A 19963-nucleotide genomic window follows, 5' to 3' on the forward strand; every position below is an offset into this window, starting at 1 on the left:
TTTAACTATAAGAACCCATAAGGTTTGATGTTCGAACCTTTCTACGGAATAAAGACAAGGAAGATGGTAGCTGTAACAGAATTGTTTAACCAGTTGAAGGACATTTGGTATTGGATGGTGGATGGAGCTTATGTAGTGGAAAGGATTGAACGAGAATGGAAGCATGAAGTTACCCGGGATTTTGTCAGAAGGCAAGTGACCAACCTGAAATTAGCTATGGAACTGGTGAAAGAGATGATAGAAGAAGAAGTAAAAAGACTAAGAGGCTTTATAGATCCAGAGTATGTAAAGACTGGTCACTTAAAGGAAGCCATGGATAATGTGATAGAAGTAAGGTGCTTTTTGGAAGAAATAATGGAATGGACAGAGTGGTCCTTTGTCAAAAACGGCCTGGACCAGCTTAAGAAATCGGAAGAACTTATGAGAAAAGTAATGGAAGAAGAAGTAAAGAAGATCAAAGACAAGTGGAATAAAGAACGAAAGGATAAGGAAAACTTAAAGAAAAAAGAGGCCTTTGACAAACTCAGCAACAATTGGATCATAATACAGGAGAAATTCCGAGCAATAGGTCATCCAGACTGGATGCCAGAGAAGGAGAAGAAGAAGAAGAAAGGAATACTGGCAAAAGTGAGAACTTGGTGGAAGCAGTGGAGGAAATAAAAGAAGATGATGTAGATGAAACCAAAGGCCCTTTTCAGGGCCACTCACAGGTCTCGAAAAGATCTTGACTTTCAATTGCCTAGCCCATTTTTTTATTTTTTTTTATTTTAAAAAAAAATAGAGACCCCTCTCCCTGTTTCAATTTTTTGCCTGTTCCCTTTCCATAGACCCATCAGGTCGGGACCGTATTAAGATAGGGTCCCGACCCTGTTCCATTTCCCCTTGTCCCTAGATAGGCCCACACAGTATTCCCATGTTCCATTCTCCTTCTCCCTAGACAGGCCCAAACTCTATTCCCATGTTCAATTCCCCTTGTCCCTAGAATGGATATTTTTTTCTTCCATGTTAAATTACATAGTCCCCAGAGTGGATATTTTTTTCTCCAATGTTAAATTTTACATAGTCCCCAGAGTGGATATACCCTTTCTAACATGGAAGTCCCTTAGTCCCTAGAGTGTCCCTATTCACTACTTCCACACTCACGTGGAATTCTCTGCTAATTTTGATCTATAATCTTTTATGTTACTCCACCGTAATACCATATTAATATCGTTTGTTTTAAGCAATCTCTGAATCTCTAGTAAATCGTGTTTTCTTGTAATTTCCTCTACCAGGTTTTCTCTGAAACGTTTTTAACATTTTACAACTACAAATCTAATTGCTCCATTATTATATAGATAAATTACAATTATTGTTGAATGTCTGCACAAACTATATATTAAAGTCTGTATATCTGAACACTTTGATAGGTCTGCTGGGTTTTACTTTATGGTATTAAAACAAATCAAATGATTTTAGTTATTTATTTGGTAATTCTTTGTGATTTAAGATTGTGTGGAAGTTCTAAAAAATTTCCTGCTACACGAGTTGTCCTGGAAAAATGTATAATTGCTTGAGTAGCTGCGTCACTTGCTGTCATACCTTCCTAGAATGAAGTTTGTTAAAAGTTTAAATATCCTTATGATTGCGTCAACCTCTCTTCGATTTTAATTGTCTTTCAATTCCTTCAAAATTGTATAGACCAACTTGCAGTCGTTTACATTGAATTTTTCCCAGTTTTTGTTTTCTTTCTTAAATGAAGTTGGAATCAACTTCATGTTCTTGAAAGTTGTCTTTTTACATTTATTATGTGCTGTCACCTATTTCTTTGACATGACATTATCTTCATTGTGGTCTCCTTATCATGTTTTACGTGTGAACCATTTCGTTCTTTAATTGCGATCTTTTTAGAGGTGATTTCTTTCTACAGAATGATCTAGTGCTCGTTACAAATCTGCATTACGTGCATATTTGAACTAACTCATATTCAAATGCATATCGTTTGCATCAGCTGTCGTACTAGAAACTAGCTATCTTTCAGACTTTTCGTGCTGCTTGATAATGTCATCTGTGTGTAGCTGGAGCATATATTTTGTAATTTTATATATTCTTGTTTTAATTAGCAGAAGTAGATATTTTATTATTTTATGTAGTTGATGTTTATTAATGAGTGAAATAAAGTCATCAGTTGCAATTACTGTGTTATTCTCATTTTACATATATTTAGCCAATTAGGTAACCTTGAACCAGGATTACCTGTTAAGTTTTGTTCACTGAGTAATGAAGCTACCCTGTTCATGCTGGGTTGTTCTATTGTATGACAAGTGTTAAACAACTTTCTGATTGGTTAGTTTGCTACTTGTCTGTATAAACAACATAGTATGAACATCATATTAGTGGGGGCCCCGTGTGGCCGAGTGGTCTAAAGCGCTCTCCGTTACGGATCACTGCCATCTCACCTCTGTCTGCGTGGGTTCGAATCTAGGATTCGGCTAACGTCGGTATGTGAGAAAGCTTGCCAGTAGCTTCTCGTGGGTCGGTGGTTCTTCCCGGGGTTTTCCCGGGTTCTTCCTCCACCATTAATACTGGCCGCCATGCATAGCCTATCGTGTGCTGAAATATGGCGTTAAACCCCACAACAACAACAACAACAAATTCAGATTAGTGGTCAATTCATTTGAGCTTCTGAAGGGAGCTGGTCATGGCATTACATTAAAGTGCCTGATGATTCTTTTGCTTGCAAGAACATGTGAATTGGCTTTTGTCCCATATGATAAGGTAAATATATTTATAATATGGTTAATGTAACAGTTTATTTTATATGTACTCTGTATATTTATCTGGGATGTATGTTGATGTATTTTAGTACATTTTAATAGGTTATCAACCTGCATATTGTTTTAGTAGCATATCGTCTGCCCATACGCTTGTCTGTCTGTCTGTTCTCTATTTTTGCTCTAAACAATGTTGTTTAGGTTTATCTAATCCACTATCTCTCTAGATGGATAATTAATAAATATATGGTATTTTAAGTTATTCAGCATTGAATGTGCTATAAACAGAATCAATGTAAACCTGCAGAATAACAATGCACTGATGACGATATTATTTATTGTTGTAGTAAATGTATTTTTATTGTATTTGTAGGGTGTATGTAACAAAGCAGGAGAAATGCATCAATCTCCACTTATCAACCTCAATGCACAGTAAACCCAATAATGAACAAAATACTGGACTTGTATCATCTATTCACTGAGTAGAAGGCAAGTGCTGTAACATGTGTAGTACGCTTTTATATCATCCATGCTCATTGTATACTGGTTTCTGATTGTTCACAACTGTTAAACTAATCGTCATATCAATTCCATTTCAAGACTACAATTTACCTTTCATTCTCTTGTTCTTTCAAAAACTTTTCAACTGTATACAGTATATCTCATCATGAGAGAGAGAGTATAAAATATGAACTGTTTTTACACATTAACATTTTTATACGATCATAACACTGCGTTCTCTCTGCATACTTGTTAATCAAATTTGGAAAACACGGCTTATTTACAGTAGTACATTAGACCTTTAAAAAAAAAAAATGGTATATAATTCCATATGCAGATAAAATCTGGGCAAGCCGAGGCTCGGTTTGCCATGAATAACAAATTAAATGCGTTTTTAAGACTTGGCCAGGAAACCGGTGTTAAAGTAAATAATAAACGTCCGTTTTCGTGTCGCTCGCATGTATTGCATATGGAGTGAGAAATATTTACAGAAAACTCCCCAAAACAATTCTTGAACTACTATGTCCAACAGAGCACTAAGGAGACTACGAGGAAAGGAACTTGAGATTCCCGATCTGCCGGATGGTGTACAGGCGGCAGACAATCACGAGGACTCCGATGTAGATAATACAGATGATCGAGTCCCAGGTGTCAGGCAGTATCAGCATAAAAAGAAAGCGAAAATTGCAAACCCATTTGAACTGGTATACTTTAGTTTAGCGTTACAGCCTATCTGAATTCTTGCCCAGTTGTCATTGCAAAACGTAACAACTGGGTTTTGTATATAACTGTCCATCTACAAATTCTCTAGTCTAGTTTTCTCCATCTCGGACCATTTTACCACGCTGTGACTCTTACATATTTGGATTGTCATGTTAATTGTATCTGACACAGGGTGGAAACAGTTATTGATATCTCCTCTGTCCACATTTCTGTGATTACCTTGAATATATATATATATATATATATATATATATATATATATATATATATATATATATATATATATATATATATATATATATATATATATAGAGAGAGAGAGAGAGAGAGAGAGAGAGAGAATACAAATCAGTACTATATGGCTTGTTTTACTCCTGAGATATTTTTTTCTATTAATCAAGCCATTATTGACTTTTATACAGTGTACCAAACTGAAGTTACGGGCTCCCAAACGTGTGATTTTTTACTCTTGAGACAAGTCCGAGCTCATGTGATAATAAGTATAACCTTTTGAGCCAATCATATTTTGACGTGTGTGCCGCATAGTTTACCTATTTTGAAAATAGAGTTGCATGTATACAATGTATGTGCAGTGAAGAGGACAATGTCTAATTCTTGCATAGAACAGGGTTCCTAAAGTTAAATCAAGTTAATGGTAAGTAAAAATCTTTTGCATCTACCACTGTTCTGTAATTCAAGAAGGGATGCACCATAGAGTTGAAAACATGGTACATGTAGCGGTTTTCACATGTGCATGCACTTGTCCAAAACCAAAAAATTCACGCAAATCGCACGTTTCAAGCCTGTAACTTCAGTTTGGTACAATGCAGAAAAGTCAGTGATGGCTTGATGGATAGAAAAATATTTCAGGAGTAAAACAAGCCATATAATATGGTCGTGTGCCTTAAAAAATGGAAATAGCAGAAGGAAATCGAGGGTCATGGGTGGAACGAAGTATTTGGAAGTTCCTTACCCTCTCTTACATATTATGATAGAGAGGCTCCTATGTCAGAATGGGTCATGGGGGTAATCTAAGGTATTTTTGACACTGTATGATTTTTTCCTTTTGAATTATTGTGTTTTTTTTCTCAACATCTCGCTTGCGTCAAGCACCTGTGTCCAAGAACTCATATTTCTGCCTCTTTTAAAATCACTAAAACACCTTAAATCGGTGATGTTTTCTATTATCACACTTATTTTTCTGTTTATTTAATGTAAGAAAACCTTATTGGTGTGTTTTTGTCTGGTTTTCTCTTCCAGTAAGTTTAAATTATGAATGTCATCATTAATGTGAAGATTTGCAAAAAGAACTGCTAATTCAGCAGAAGTGCCATGTTTGCAGAGAGTGCCTACCCATCTGTAAATAGTTCCTGATAATTCCAAACTGAACAGTGGCATTATTATGTTATAAGAGAAGTATTTCCAGCTTGAACATGGGTCTCAAACTCTGGACAGGTGCTCTACCATTGAAATCTAGAATGACAAATTCAATTTTTTAAAAGTTTTTCTGTATTAATTTCAAAATAATTCACTATATTTGTGTTTTACATTCATCAGCTTAATGAGGATAAAGATGGAATCCAGCTAAACAGTGATTCAGATGAACATACAGAAGTGACAGCTGTCCATTCAGAACAGTCACCAGCTAGCAACACAGAAAGAAAGAAGAAGAAAAGGAAAAAGAAGAAAGGAAAAGTGAAATCAAAAGAAGAAGAAAACATACATGATTCCAATAAAGAGGTATTATTCTTTTTGATTACAAAACTGTGAAAATTGTCTCAAGAACAGTAAAACCTTTCAGGAGGAAATGATGCAGCCTGCCATTATGCTCACCTCTTTAAAGCAGCCATTGCTACACTAATTCTTCATTATTGGTCATATAATTTCATAGTAATTTAACTGCAATTAAAAGCTCACCAGCATGTACAGACCACACATTTTATAAATTCGTCCATTGCCTTTACATGTTACCACATAATTTGACTGATTTTTCTTTCTGAGAGTTACAGTTTGTCCTCTTGGTTGCTTGGTTTTTAGTTTAAGTTTTTGTTTGTTTATTTTTTTTTTTTAAGTAAAGTTTTATCTCTTATTTTCATCTTTGGATTGCTTTACGCAGACATTGCCCCAATATTTAAAATGAAATGTTTTCATAATGTAATTGAAAACCATAAATGGGATTGCTTTATATGCTGTAATGCAGAGCAATGATGTGCATCCATCTGTTACTTCCCTATTTCATTTTTGTTCCATCATTTGAATTCTCCACCACCCACAGTTACCAATCTTTGTGGATGACTTGCAGTTGGGGTAGAAAAGAAGCCTTTAAAGGGGTGGGGGGGTCAGAGGTCAAATGTCAAGGTCACTAGTTAAAAGAAGAAAAATGGTTTCCACACAATGAGTTCTGCACCATCTAGAGTTACCAGATATTTTTAATATCTTGCACTGGAAAACCCTATCAGTTTATGGGGGTAAAGGTTCAGGTCATCATGATTGAAACACAAAAAATGGTTTCTATTCAATAAATAGTAAACTTTATATAATTTTGGCACTTTGAGTAAGGAAGAAGCCTTTCAGTTTTAGGGTCAAATGGTCATAGGTCAAGATCACAGTAACTGAAAGATGAACAATGTTTTGGGGTCCAAAGTTTCAGAAATCTAAATGCATTAGTCTCGCTAGGATTTTAAAACTAGGAGTCCAGGACTCCCACTTTGGTAAAAATAGGAGTCCACCAGCAAAAGTTGCAGTCCCCTCCCAGAAAATGTGTACTTTGCAGATTAGAAGAACTATTGGTTGACACTGAGTTTAATTTCCACATTCTTTATTACACTGACATAGCTCTTGTTTGTCTATCAGAGTGTGACTTGAGTTTTGTCAGTTCAAGGGAACGTCTTATTCCAAGCACTAAGCTAGGCATCACACACTTTCTTACACTTGGCTACTGTCCCATCAAAACTATCAGTTCTAGCAACTTTAGCACTCTGCTGAATCTCATTAAAATCTTCGTCAGTTTGCCATTTAACCCCAAAATTCTTATCCAGATTTGCAAATGGCATTTTGTCTAAGTCTCAACATGTCTTGATTTCGAGGTCACATGCACTACTTACTCATCTACACTCAGAAATGAACACAGTAATGGAGGCTAAAGTGTTTATTTGATGTACTCTTATAAATACATGTAACCACATGTAGATCTCTGGGCCTTTCTGCCTCTAATCTCAGTCACTGTAAATATCAGCACATGTAAATCAGTGGCTCTTTCAGTCAGTGAATTCTTTAATTGTTGTTGTTGTGGGGTTTAGCGTCATTTTTCAGCACATGATAGGCTATACATGGCGGCCAGTATTAATGGTGGAAGAAGAACCCGGGATAAACCCCAGAAGGAATCACCGACCCACAGGAAGCTATTGGCAACTTTTCTCACATAGACACATTGGACGAATCTGAGACTCGAACCCATGCAGACAGGTGAGATGGCAGTAATCCATAACGGAGAGTGCTTTAGACCACTCAGGGTCCCAATTCTAACATTGTAAATATCAGCACAGCTAATTGATCAACACATTTTCCCACTCAGCAGATGGCTAAAGAAAGTCTGGCAAGCCTTTGAATGTTCTGTGTTCCAGAAACAATTTTTTGCTTCCATATATGCATTATTAAGTGTTTCTGAGACCTCTATACATAGACAACTACCACATGTACTTGCTTATAATATGCAAGCAGATCTGTATCTATCAAGTTTGTTTTGAAGTAATCAGTAACACAAGCAGCATAGACCCTGATCTGCTGGTACATTATGCAGTGGCAGATCAGTGAACATTGTTTACAGTTGTACTTGACTTAAGGGACCAGTACATGCAGTATTAAACCTGAGGTGGGCATTTAATATGCTGTTGGATATGGCAATAGTGGAGTGGGGAATTCTTGTCAAAGAAGAATATTTAAAAAAATACCATATATACCATATTCTTAAGAGTAATCAGTAGAACAAACCAACATTGACCCTGATCTGTTAGCGCATTTAGCGAAAGCAGATCAGGGTCTGTGTTGTAAGCAGCTGGACTAAACTTATATACGAGTACTTGTATTGCATTATGCAAATGTATTTATAAATTTTGTGCTTCTCATTTATATCCTAGAGAAAACTTACCTGAGCACATACCTTGCCAGTGGCCATTGACACTTGAAAAGTTCTTTTGATGCGTATCACCTTCCACCTTGTGAATCCAGTTACGAAGTGTCGTGATTATATATTGCCTGTGAAAACCTTGTATATTTTTAAAATAAATTCTGATCCTGTGTTTTAAGTTTTTATTATTTTTGATATTTTTTAACAGTATAATTTATTTTATATATTGCTTAAAGAATTGTAACATCTATACTTTGTATCCTTTATCTTATAGAACTTAACATGTATTTGGAATAGCTTGTATTTCTAAAGATTGTTTGTTTTGCAAATTTTTATGCTTACATTTTCAGAACCTGACTTTTAATTGGTGCAGTATAGCCAGTATTGTGCCTGCATATGCATGCATACATACATACATGCATACATACATAGATGCATGCATTGACACACACACAAACGCATACACACCTCGTCACCCCACTTAAATTGTATCACTTCCTAGTAAACATATATAACAAACATCTAATTCTTGTCAGCCTATATCTTTATATCTTTTAAACATTTCAGGTGAAAGATGACATAGATGCTAGCCTCCGGGAGGTGAATAGACTACTGGGCCATGTATTAGTAAGAGGAGAGGGAGAGATAAATTCCCATATGAATGACAAAACAGCTGCTGACTTCAGATCTCTTCTCTTTGTGGAACATAAGTACATAATGCTTTAAATTTCTGAATCATAACAATTGCAGATAAAGAAATATCTCCTAAAAACCAGAGCATATAATGTTACAAAGTCTGCCTCCATCCATCTGTCTGTTATAAATTTCTTTTTCACACAGTAAATGTGAATTCAACACCTTGTACAGTTACCAGACTTTGTGGATGGTTTGCTCTTGAGATAAGGAAGATCCTGTTGATTTGGGGGTATAAAGGTCAAAGGCCATGGACTGAAAGAAGAAGAAAAATGGGTTTTGTACAGTAACATTAATTTCACATGACATGGATCAAACTTGTGTGGAGGGCTTGCATTTGGATTAAGGAAGGATTCTGTTGATTTTGGAATCAAAATGTCAAGGTCACTAACTAAAAGAAGAAAAATGGTTTCTGCACATTTTCAGTTATCAACAAGGTGTTGAACATGGGAGACTGCTCCAGTGGTCTAGTGGTTAGAATGTCTGCCTTGGATGCGGGAGCTTGTGGGTTCAAACCCCGGCTGAGTCATACCAAAGATATACAAAAATGGTACTTCCAGCTGCCATGCTTGATACTCAGCTTTAGTTGAGGTTAGCGTTAGGACCGGTCACCCTGGTGTAAGGATAATGTGACTGTGTGGGACATGGTGCTAATATGTCTGCGGCATGATGCCCCAGTGCTAAACATCACTATAAACTGCCACGCTGCAGACATCATAGTGATATGAGTGGAAAAATTGTTAAAGCTACATTAAAAAAATTCCAAATCACACAATCTTTTAAATATAAATGATCTTACAAAAGAGTTTGATTGCATACAAGATGTATATGCAAAATGTGTCCAGAGAATTATCATATATTTTACCTGAAATAAATAAATTGTAAGGTTTTAAATATGACATTAGAGAATAGACAGTAGGATTTGGATGACATTTTGGAAGTCATAGTTACTACGCTTATGCCATTGTGTTATGTCATGATGTGTTATTTTCTGTGTGTTATATGGAGAATAAGACTGGTTTGTCAACTGTGACATAAAAATTATTTAATATAATATTTTCAAATTCAGCTTATAATGTCAGCAAGATGAATGTGATCAGTTTATATGCCACATTGTGATTCACAGTTATGTATTTCTAGGAATTTAAATCTGATCAGTTTATATGCCACATTGTGATTTATGTATTTCTAGGAATTTAAATCCAGATACAGAATTGAGAAGAATATTTGGTTCCAGAGTAATTCAGGCAGAGCAGAGGTAAGTTTTTTTAGTGTCGTTGGACTTAAACTGGAAACACGAGTCTGATTGTGTAGAAGTTCTTTAATGTAGTGAAGTATTTTTTAATGGTGATGAAAAGTATCTGACAATGTGTTCACAGATTAAAATCAGATCTTCTTTCTCAGAATATTGTGTTCATTCACTTTTTTTCAAGCAAATGGTTTGAACTGGATGAATGAGACATGACCGTATAGCATATATATTGAGTAATGTTGTACTGAGTGAATGAGACATGACCGTATAGCATATATATTGAGTAATGTTGTACTGAGTGAATGAGACATGACCATATAGCATATATATTGAGTAATGTTGTACTGAGTGAATGAGACATGACCGTATAGCATATATATTGAGTAATGTTGTACTGAGTGAATGAGACATGACCGTATAGCATATATATTGAATAATGTTGTACTGAGTGAATGAGACAGGACCGTATACCATATATTTAATATTAAATAATGCTGTACTCAGTATAAAAAAAATTAAGGCTCAAGTCACAGAGCAGGTAAACAAGCTGTTTATCATGAAAGTAGCTAAAAGATTTAACTTAAAGAAAACAGATAGGACCTAATGATATCACAGGCTCTTAGCATTATAAATCAACAAAAAAATTGTATAGTTTTCAAATAAAAAGTATAGAATACATCTTTTTAAACTGAAATATTTTTTTTCAAAACTGCTAAATTTGTCCTTTTTCTTAAAAAAATTTTGATTTGATATATTTTTATATTTCAAATATACTTAAAAGATGGCCATCATTTAATTGAATCTTTTCAAAAATCATTTTAATAAATCAATGCTTTAAATTTTACATAAAGTAATATTTACAGTTATATTTTGTAGTATGCGTGTACCTTTGACCTCATACTGGGTATTGGCTGTTTATACCACCTATTAGGAGACATAACTCATGGGGATGAGTAATTACAGCAACAGGAATTTATTAAATGCTTGTCAGGATCAATGTCTTACTTCGATTTAATTAAAAATTCTTATTGAAATTGGATTAAATGGGATGAATATGAGAGACAAATGGGTGTCTCAGATTTTAAAAATGAAACTTTCCCAGAGCAATTGAAGTATGTGACAGAATCTTATTTCTTTTTAATTAGTGTTACCACTGAAGTTGTTGACCATGTATTCCTTGTTAAAAATCCAATTATATCCTTGTACTCTCTTAAAAAATTTATGTCACTCCATAATCTAATACTAGCACTGTCCTTAGCCACACTATGGAAATTGTATGTCACACAAGCAATGTCATATGTCACACTACTGAAATTGTATATCTTAACATGACCTTAAATTAGCAATGTCATATGTCACACTACTGAATTTGTATATCTTAACATGACCTTAAATTAGCAATGTCATATGTCACACTACAGAATTTGTATATCTTAACATGACCTTAAATTAGCAATGTCGTATGTCACACTACAGAATTTGTATATCTTAACATGACCTTAAATTAGCAATGTCATTTGCCACGCTACATAAATTGCATATCTTAACATGACCTTAAATTAGCAATGTCATATGCCACACTACAGAATTTGTATATTTTAACATGACCTTAAATTAGCAATGTCATATGCCACGCGACATAAATTGCATATCTTAACATGACCTTAAATTAGCAATGTCATATGCCACACTACAGAATTTGTATATCTTAACATGACCTTAAATTAGCAATGTCATAGGCCACGCTACATAAATTGTATGTCACACAAGCAATATCGTATATCACACTACAGAATTTGTATTACTATGTCATATGTTGCACTACCAAAACTGTACGTCACTCCATGACCATACACTAGCAATGTCACATGTCACACTACAGAATTGTACATCACACCATGACATTAAACTAGTAATTTCATATGCCATACTTCAAAAATTATGTCACTTCATGACATTACACTTGCAATGTTAGATGCCTACTATATAAATTTTATGTCATATAAATTTTATGTCATGCCATGACCTAACACTAATAATAATAACAATAATGAGGACTTTGTATAGCGCCTAATCTTTAGGAGCTCTAAGCGCTTTACAACATTAGACAACACCTATAACATAAAAAACATATAATAATATGATTACAAAAACAAACACCATGAAATGAGAAAACATTAAAAAAAAACATGCTGAGAATATTTATGGTAGAAAAAAAACATAATAATATTATTATTACCTAAAACAAACACCATGAAATTAGAAAACATAAAAAACATGCTGAAAATATTTAAGGTAGGAAACATTATTAGGTCTTTAAGTTTGTTCTTGTAGTCAAAATAAGTGAGTTTTAAGAGCACACTTTAATGGGATCACTGTGTCTGTGTCTAAGTTCAGTGGGCAATTCATTCCATGTTGCTGGGCCCTTTTATGCAAAAGAACGTCCACATGACTTTGTTTTCATAGTGGGAATAATGAGTATACGATTGTCAGAAGAGGAGCATAAGTATCTTGCTGTTGTGTACACATGGGTGAAGACAGATAGGTATGTTGGACTGGAGTCCGTCAGTGAAATATAGCACAGAGAACAAATTTTGTGTTTGATTCTGGATTGAATGGATAGCCAAAATAGGGTACAGAGCAGCGGGGAGGTGTGCTCTGATCGTGGTACTCTAAGTATGATCCAAGCAGCTGTGTTTTGAAGTTTCTGGAGTAGATATTGAGATGAACCAGCCAGAAGTGAGTAACAATGGTCCAGTCTTGAAAGTACTAATGAACACACAAGTGTTTTAGTGGCATCAACTGAAACTTACGAATGGAGCTGATGCATCTCAGCTCAAGATATGCAGCCTTGCATATATTCATGACATGTTGGTGCAGTGTGAGAGTACTGTCCAGAGTAACACCTAGGTTTCGTACTGACTGTGTGAATTTAATGTTGGTGTTGCTGATATTTATTGTTTGAGGTAAAGAAAGTGAATGAGAAAGTCTGTGTTGTGATCAGAATGGCCTTAGTTTTATCATCATTCATCTACAGCTCGTTACATGTCATCCGAGGACCCCCGAGTGGCCAAGTGGTCTAAAGCGCTCTTCATTACGGATCACTGCCATCTCACCTCTGTCTGTGTGGGTTCGAGTCTCGGATTCAGCCAATGTGGGTGTGTGCGAAAGCTTGCCAGTAGCTTCTCGTGGGTGGGTGGTTCTTTCCGGGGTTTTCCCGGGTTCTTCCTCCACCATTAATACTGGCCGCCATGTAAAGCCTATCATGTGCTGAAAAATTGCGTTAAACCCCACAACAACAACAACAACAACATGTCATCCATGATTTCACATCAGAAATGCACCTCTCTACATCTTGGATGGTAGCATCAACTTCAGTTGGATAACTAGATTTGTATATTTGGGTGTCATCACCATAAAATTGGTGAGACGCTGGATGATGATTTATGACACTTGAGAATGGCTGAATGTATAGATTGAAGAGAACAGGTCCAAGAACAGACCCCTGTGGAACACCACAATATAGAGTAACTGGGCAAGAGTGTATTCCATTTGCAGACACAATTTGTGTCCTGTTGATCAAGTAGGACTTTAACCACAGTAAGGCTGTATCATGAATGCCAAATACATGCTGGAGATGGTGAAGTAATATATCATGGTCTTTTGTGTCATATGCTGCAGACAAATCAAGGAGGGTGATGGCTGTAATCTTTCCGCTATCCAAAGCAGAGAGAATGTCATTAACTACTTTTAGAAGAGTAGATTCATAGTTTCAGTACTGTGGCAAGGGCGATATGCAGATTGTACATTGCTAAAAAGACTGTTTTAATTCAGATGAGATACAAGATGGGATAGAACAACCTTTTCTTAGGTTTTTTATATGAATAGGAGATTAGAAACTGGGTGGTAGTTCTTTAAATTGTTATGGTCGAGTGTTGGTTTCTTCAGCAGAGGCTTTACAATAGCAGTTTTGAAAAATGATGGGAATTCCCCTCATGACAGAGAGGTATTAATTACATCAGTTAGTGAAGGCAATACTGGATCTAAACACTCAGGCAGCAGTGATGTTGGAATTGGATCAAGTTCAATGACATTGGTGCATTCTTCATCAGGATTGTACGTAAGAAATCCATAGAGACCGGTTCACATGCTGCTAATGGTTGCTGCTCAAATTCTGTATCCCAGCTGTATGGTGATGATGAGTCAGTTGAAATTGTGGTGTCAAGCTTATCTCTCATGGTTTGTACTTTGTCATGGAAGAAATTTGCAAACATGTCCAGAAGGTTGACTGGAGAAAAGATCTTAGTGGTGTAGTGGGCTGATTTTGCTGCATGGACTATATTTGTGACATTCTTCTTAGCGGCTTCATAGATTTGCTTATGAATAATGAGTCTGGTGGAAAGCCAAAGCCTCTCAGGTTTACGGCAGTCTCTTTTAGCAGTGCGAAGCTGGTCCCTAACACTGCTATACCATAGAGAACACTTTTGAATTGATACTCTGCACTTGGTAGCTGGGGCATGTTTGTCGAGCAGTGAACGCAGGCAGTTATCTAGTTGTTCTGTTGTAGTAGGTAAGCAAGTTGTTAGGTTTGCTTGAATGTCAGGTATTAGTTTGGTTCTATTTATCATACGGAGGTTTCAGCAGATAAAGGTGGAGGGTTAGGGATTGATATGTCAAGATGGCATATAATGCAAGTTCATGGAATACCAGGGAGGACCGTAGAATGTTATCATCAGGTCTATGAAGAATCCAATCTAAAATGTGACCATGTTTATGGGTGGATTGGTTAACTGACTGTTTGAGGTTGAAAACATTAATGAAATCTAGGAGTTTTGATGTATTTAGGTTTTCAGGACAATCAAAGTGAAAGTTGAAATCTCCAAGAATAATCGGGTTGCTACCTATCGAATTTCCATACTCCAGGAGATTCGGAAACTGTTCCAAAAAGAGAGATTCAGTCAGCTTGGTTTTTTGTGCTAAGAGAAGGGTGGTATAGGCAGAAAAAATGGACTGACCTTTGCTCCACTGTGAGTGTGGTTTGGACTAGTTCAAATGATGTGTGGTCAAAATTGAATGTTGTGCTGTGGTAGCAATGTCACATGTCACACTACAGAAATTGTACATCACTCCATGACATTAAACTAGTAATATCATATGCCATACTACAAAAATTATGTCACTTCATGACATTACACTTGCAGTGTTATATGCCTACTATAGAAATGTTATATCATGCCATGACCTAACAATAGTAATGGCATATGCCACACTATTGAAATTGTTTATCACTCCATGACCTTACATCAGCAATGTTTCACTGCCAAATGTTTGAGTATGGCAGTCTTTTCAGCTGTGACCTATATAATTCTATTAAATAAACTAGAAATTAAATTTATGTAAATCGTTTTTTTCACTTATTTTGTAAATTTCGCATCGAAATCTCCCTAATATGGATCACTCGCTTTATTTTAGCCGAAGAAGAATGCGGATGCGAGGTAGACAGAGAATCAGCTGGCTGACCCAACCCAAGGAAAACTGGCCTGCTCTTGGAAAAACAGGTTATTGTTATTTGCACTTATTAAATAAATCTAAAGTATTTATCGGAAAATAGTTTGAAGTATTGCCTTGATAAAATATCAGTATCGAAGGCTGTGGTCTAAACCAGATCTGGTTTCAACTCTTTTCTTTCTTTGCTTCCCATCTATGCCCACATCTCCTAAACTCCATCATCTACATTAAAAACCCTGTTCTTATTCACATGAAAGCATGAATGTGCACATACTTTGATAACTTTCATCTTTCTGCACAGTTCTGAAGACTTTGTACTGTGAGAGCTTTCAGGAGACATGACCCTTTCCATGACAAAACATGGTCTTCCAAGACTGATGTTCTTTTAGATATTTGATACATGCATGAACAATTTGGTCAAGCTTTCATAAAATGTCAGCTCTAAGGAAAAACATTGCTAAGCTGGGCATAATCAACAATAGGATAACAGTATCAGACCCCTGCTTTTACCAAATTGATTACTTTAAGCTTAGACTGTTCCGGTTGCCTAGTGGTTAGAGCGTCTGCCTGAGATATGGGAGGTTGCAGGTTCAAAACCCGGCCAAGTTGTACCAAACAGTTATAAAAACAATTGTACTAACTGCTGCCTCGCTAGGTGCTCAACATTAAGAGGTTAATGTTAGGACTGGTTGGCCTGGTTTCAGGATGATGTGACTGGGTGGGACATTGCTAGATATCAGTATAAACTTTTTATAAAGTTACATTAAAAATCCAAATCACACACACATACTTTAAACTTAGAATTGCGGTATAAACCTTTAGTACTGACTTCGTAGAACTGGTACCAAAAAACTAAATTGTAGTTGTGTATGTATTCTACTTAAGAAACCTTTGTGAAAGCAAAGTCTGGACATTCACAACAGGTGGTCTTCCAAAGCAGTGTTCTTTCATGACAGGTGGTCTTTCAAAGCAGTTACTTCATGACAGGTGGTCTTCCAAAGCAGAGTTACTTCATTTCAGGTGGTCTTCCAAAACTGTTATGTTTTATAATGGGTTTACTCTTCATGTATAGTATAAACAAAATGTATTAGTCATTTTTCACTCGTGTTGTTGTTGTTGTAGGGTTGAACGCCATTTTTCAGCACAAGATAGGCTATACATGGCAGCCAGTATTAATGATGGAGGAAGAACCAGGGAAAACCCCGGAAAGAACCACTAACCCACGAGAAGCTACCGGCAAGCTTTCTCACATACCTACATTGGCCGAACCCAGTCATGTTCTTAAAGTTTCCACATATTTACACTCTTTTACAGTGTGTACTATTTAAAAATAAGGAATGTAACGCTGTGCTTTAGGGTATGAAGCAGTGATTGAAATGAGACCGGTTGAGCTGTGTCATTCTGTCAGTTGTTTATACCAATTGATGATTCACCGATTGGTGCGGTGTATACCAGTGTGACTGTAATGCTAAGTGTAAATTGAGATACATACCTTCTTCTGAGTGGAATGCAACTAGTGCCAATGCAGCATATGTTAGTGAACTACACTTAACATCACTTGCACATCACAAATATAGAATGGCTTTCCACTCTTTATAATATTTGCTAACTTTATATCATAACCTTTTTCTATGGTTTTGTCACACTTGCATAAATATTGCATATAGCAAAATGTGCAAGTCATTGCTTCATCCTTTTGCAAAGTGTCCATTTCTGTCTTATAAAAAGCTGTATCCCACTTATTGTGCCTCATAAAATGCTGTATCCCATGAATGTACCATCATAAAAAGCTGTATCCTACTTAATGTACCTTTATAAAAAGCTGTATCCCACTTATGTGCCATCATAAAAAGCTGTATCCCACTTATGTGCCATCATAAAAAGGTGTATCCCACTGATGTGCCATCATAAAAGCTGTATCCCACTGATGGGCCATCATAAAAGCTGTATCCCACTGATGGGCCATCATAAAAGCTGTATCCCATCGATGGGCCATCATAAAAGCTGTATCCCACTGATGGGCCATCATAAAAAGCTGTATCCCACTTATGTGCCATCATAAAAAGGTGTATCCCACTGATGTGCCATCATAAAAGCTGTATCCCACTGATGGGCCATCATAAAAGCTGTATCCCACTGATGGGCCATCATAAAAGCTGTATCCCATCGATGGGCCATCATAAAAGCTGTATCCCGCTGATGGGCCATCATAAAAGCTGTATCCCACTGATGGGCCATCATAAAAACCTATATCCCACTGATGGGTCATCATGAAAAGCTGTGTCCCACTGATGTAAATTCAGTTCTGTTGAAATCAAACCATGCAAGGATTGATTAGAAGGACTGTTTTGTCAAAGGTAAAGTTTATGGAGGATCAATGAGACAGGCATTAATCATGGACAAGGTTTGTTGGATGGTGCAGGGCAATTTATTTTAATAATCATGAACAAGGTTTGCTGTATGGGGAAGTTCGCCAAATATTTATCTTAAATGTGAAGAACAGGCTAATGTGGTATATCATATTTTTTATGCCAGCTTCATAAATTACTGGATTTTCCAAGAGAAATAATTTTGATAATTCATTGGAGTGGAATATTTTTTCACTGCCCCATCAGTAGACATATAGTTAATAGTGAATACCCACTTGGTCTATTGGTAAGTATGGCTACATTGCATACAGAAGTACTAAGTTCAAATCTTACAATATGCATGTACTTTTTCTTCACTTATTTTTATGTGCTGTTTTACTTTGAATTAGGAAGGAGAATTATGTTACTGATATTGTCTATGAATATACGCAAAACACAGCAGAATATTAAAATTGCTGACATTTTTGCATGGGACACAGAAACACAGAAAGAAATTAGCTAATTCAGTATGTTATACCAGGGATGGTCCTGGCTTTTAAAAAGCTGTCGCCAAAAAATCGCCAACCTCAATATTTTGTCGCCAATTTTCAAAAAGTGTCACCAGAACAAGTAGTGTACATTTTTTCACGTGTTAATTTAGTCAATTAATGTAACAGGCAATGAAAATTACAAAAGATGGGTTAGTTAATACTCTAATTACAACAAGCATTAACAAAATGTTACAAAGTGTTACATGAAGATCCGTCGCGATTTTAGGGCTCCCCACTTGTTGAATGCAGTTTCAAAGTCGAATTTTTCACATCTGTACATGCTGATTCTCATTAAATTCTCGAGAGATGAGATGCAGAGTTTATTTCTGATGTCAGTTTTTATGGGGTTCATCTTACTGAATCCACATTCACAGTCTACAGTGCTGACAGGTGACACCAGTAGTCTCTCAGCAGCCCCCCCCCCCCTATGGCTAACTTCACAAAGCTTGTAGTGAATTGCTTCCTAAATCCCAAGAATGATCACTGAATGCTGTATAAATTTTCTCGACAAACAAAATAGGATCTCCATTCCCACGAATGAAACTTACATGAGTCAACACCTGGCAATATTGGACCGTATATATAAGCATAAATTCACACCCAGTTTAGGTATTCTTTCACTCCTGTATTTTAAGAAATAAATAATTATTATTAATTATGCAAAACTGTTTTTTTTTTTGCTATTTTTTGTTGCGGAGTTTAAGTCTCTGCAGCCGTAACACGGGATTGATGGCAAAAGGAAAAGATCAGTGAGTAAAATGCTGCACTGGCGACAGATATAATTGTGATTGAGATTTTTTCCATTTGCTTTGTATTTATACGCAGTAGTCGGTACTTCAAAGGTTATCAGTTTTCTATGAAGGTTCAACAAAACTATTGTATTGGTATATGTAAAAAAAAAAAAAATAACAAGGATTAGCCATTCAATTAATTGTATCTGTTCTATTCGCGTCTTCAGAAGTCGGTCAGTTGTAGGTATAGTTCGGTAGCATGATTGACTGTAACACAGCATACAGTACTCAGCCCAGATGTCAGCATAAGCAGATTATGATGTAACAATGCACTGTAAAGATGGGGTTGTCAATACGAACAAAGGATCGTTTGTGAAACAGATTGATTCCAATGCATTGCTTAGTCAAGTTTGTGGCTTCCTTTCATTCTCCCTTTTAATTTATCCAGTCCAAATCCATGATTGTATGTACAAATTAAATAACCAAAAAGTCTGTCGCCAAAATAATCGCCAGATGGGATATTTTTGTTGCCAATAAGAAAAAAAAATCGCAATTTGCGACATTGGCGAAGCCCAGGACGATCCCTGTTATACACATTGATTGCCACTACCTTTGAGCATAAAATGAAAAGAAAAATATTTGTTCTGAGTCTATAAGGGAATTGATTTCATCTTGTATTTTAAAAACTGTATTATTTTCACCCACTTGATGAAATGTATTTGTTATTCACTCATTTAACAATGTAGACCATAATCTGCAGAGGGATAATGCAGTGGA

General features: G+C 36.0%; 1 protein-coding gene across 1 annotated transcript in view; it reads left to right on the top strand.

Moving 5' to 3' along the window:
- Nucleotides 1-3684: 3684 nt before the first annotated feature.
- LOC149780590 (ribosome quality control complex subunit TCF25-like) overlaps nt 3685-19963 on the top strand; it is a 46622-nt gene continuing 30343 nt past the window's right edge. The window contains exons 1-5 of the mRNA XM_089937706.1: nt 3685-3958; nt 5535-5717; nt 8671-8813; nt 9989-10054; nt 15521-15606. Of these exons, the coding sequence (XP_089793832.1) occupies nt 3776-3958; nt 5535-5717; nt 8671-8813; nt 9989-10054; nt 15521-15606 (661 nt within the window). The 5' untranslated portion in view covers nt 3685-3775. The remainder of the gene's footprint in view (nt 3959-5534; nt 5718-8670; nt 8814-9988; nt 10055-15520; nt 15607-19963) is intronic.

This window comes from Sinohyriopsis cumingii, chromosome 16 (assembly GCF_028554795.1).
Source record: "Sinohyriopsis cumingii isolate HCF-2022 chromosome 16, ASM2855479v2, whole genome shotgun sequence".
NCBI classification, from domain to species: Eukaryota; Metazoa; Mollusca; class Bivalvia; order Unionida; family Unionidae; genus Sinohyriopsis; species Sinohyriopsis cumingii.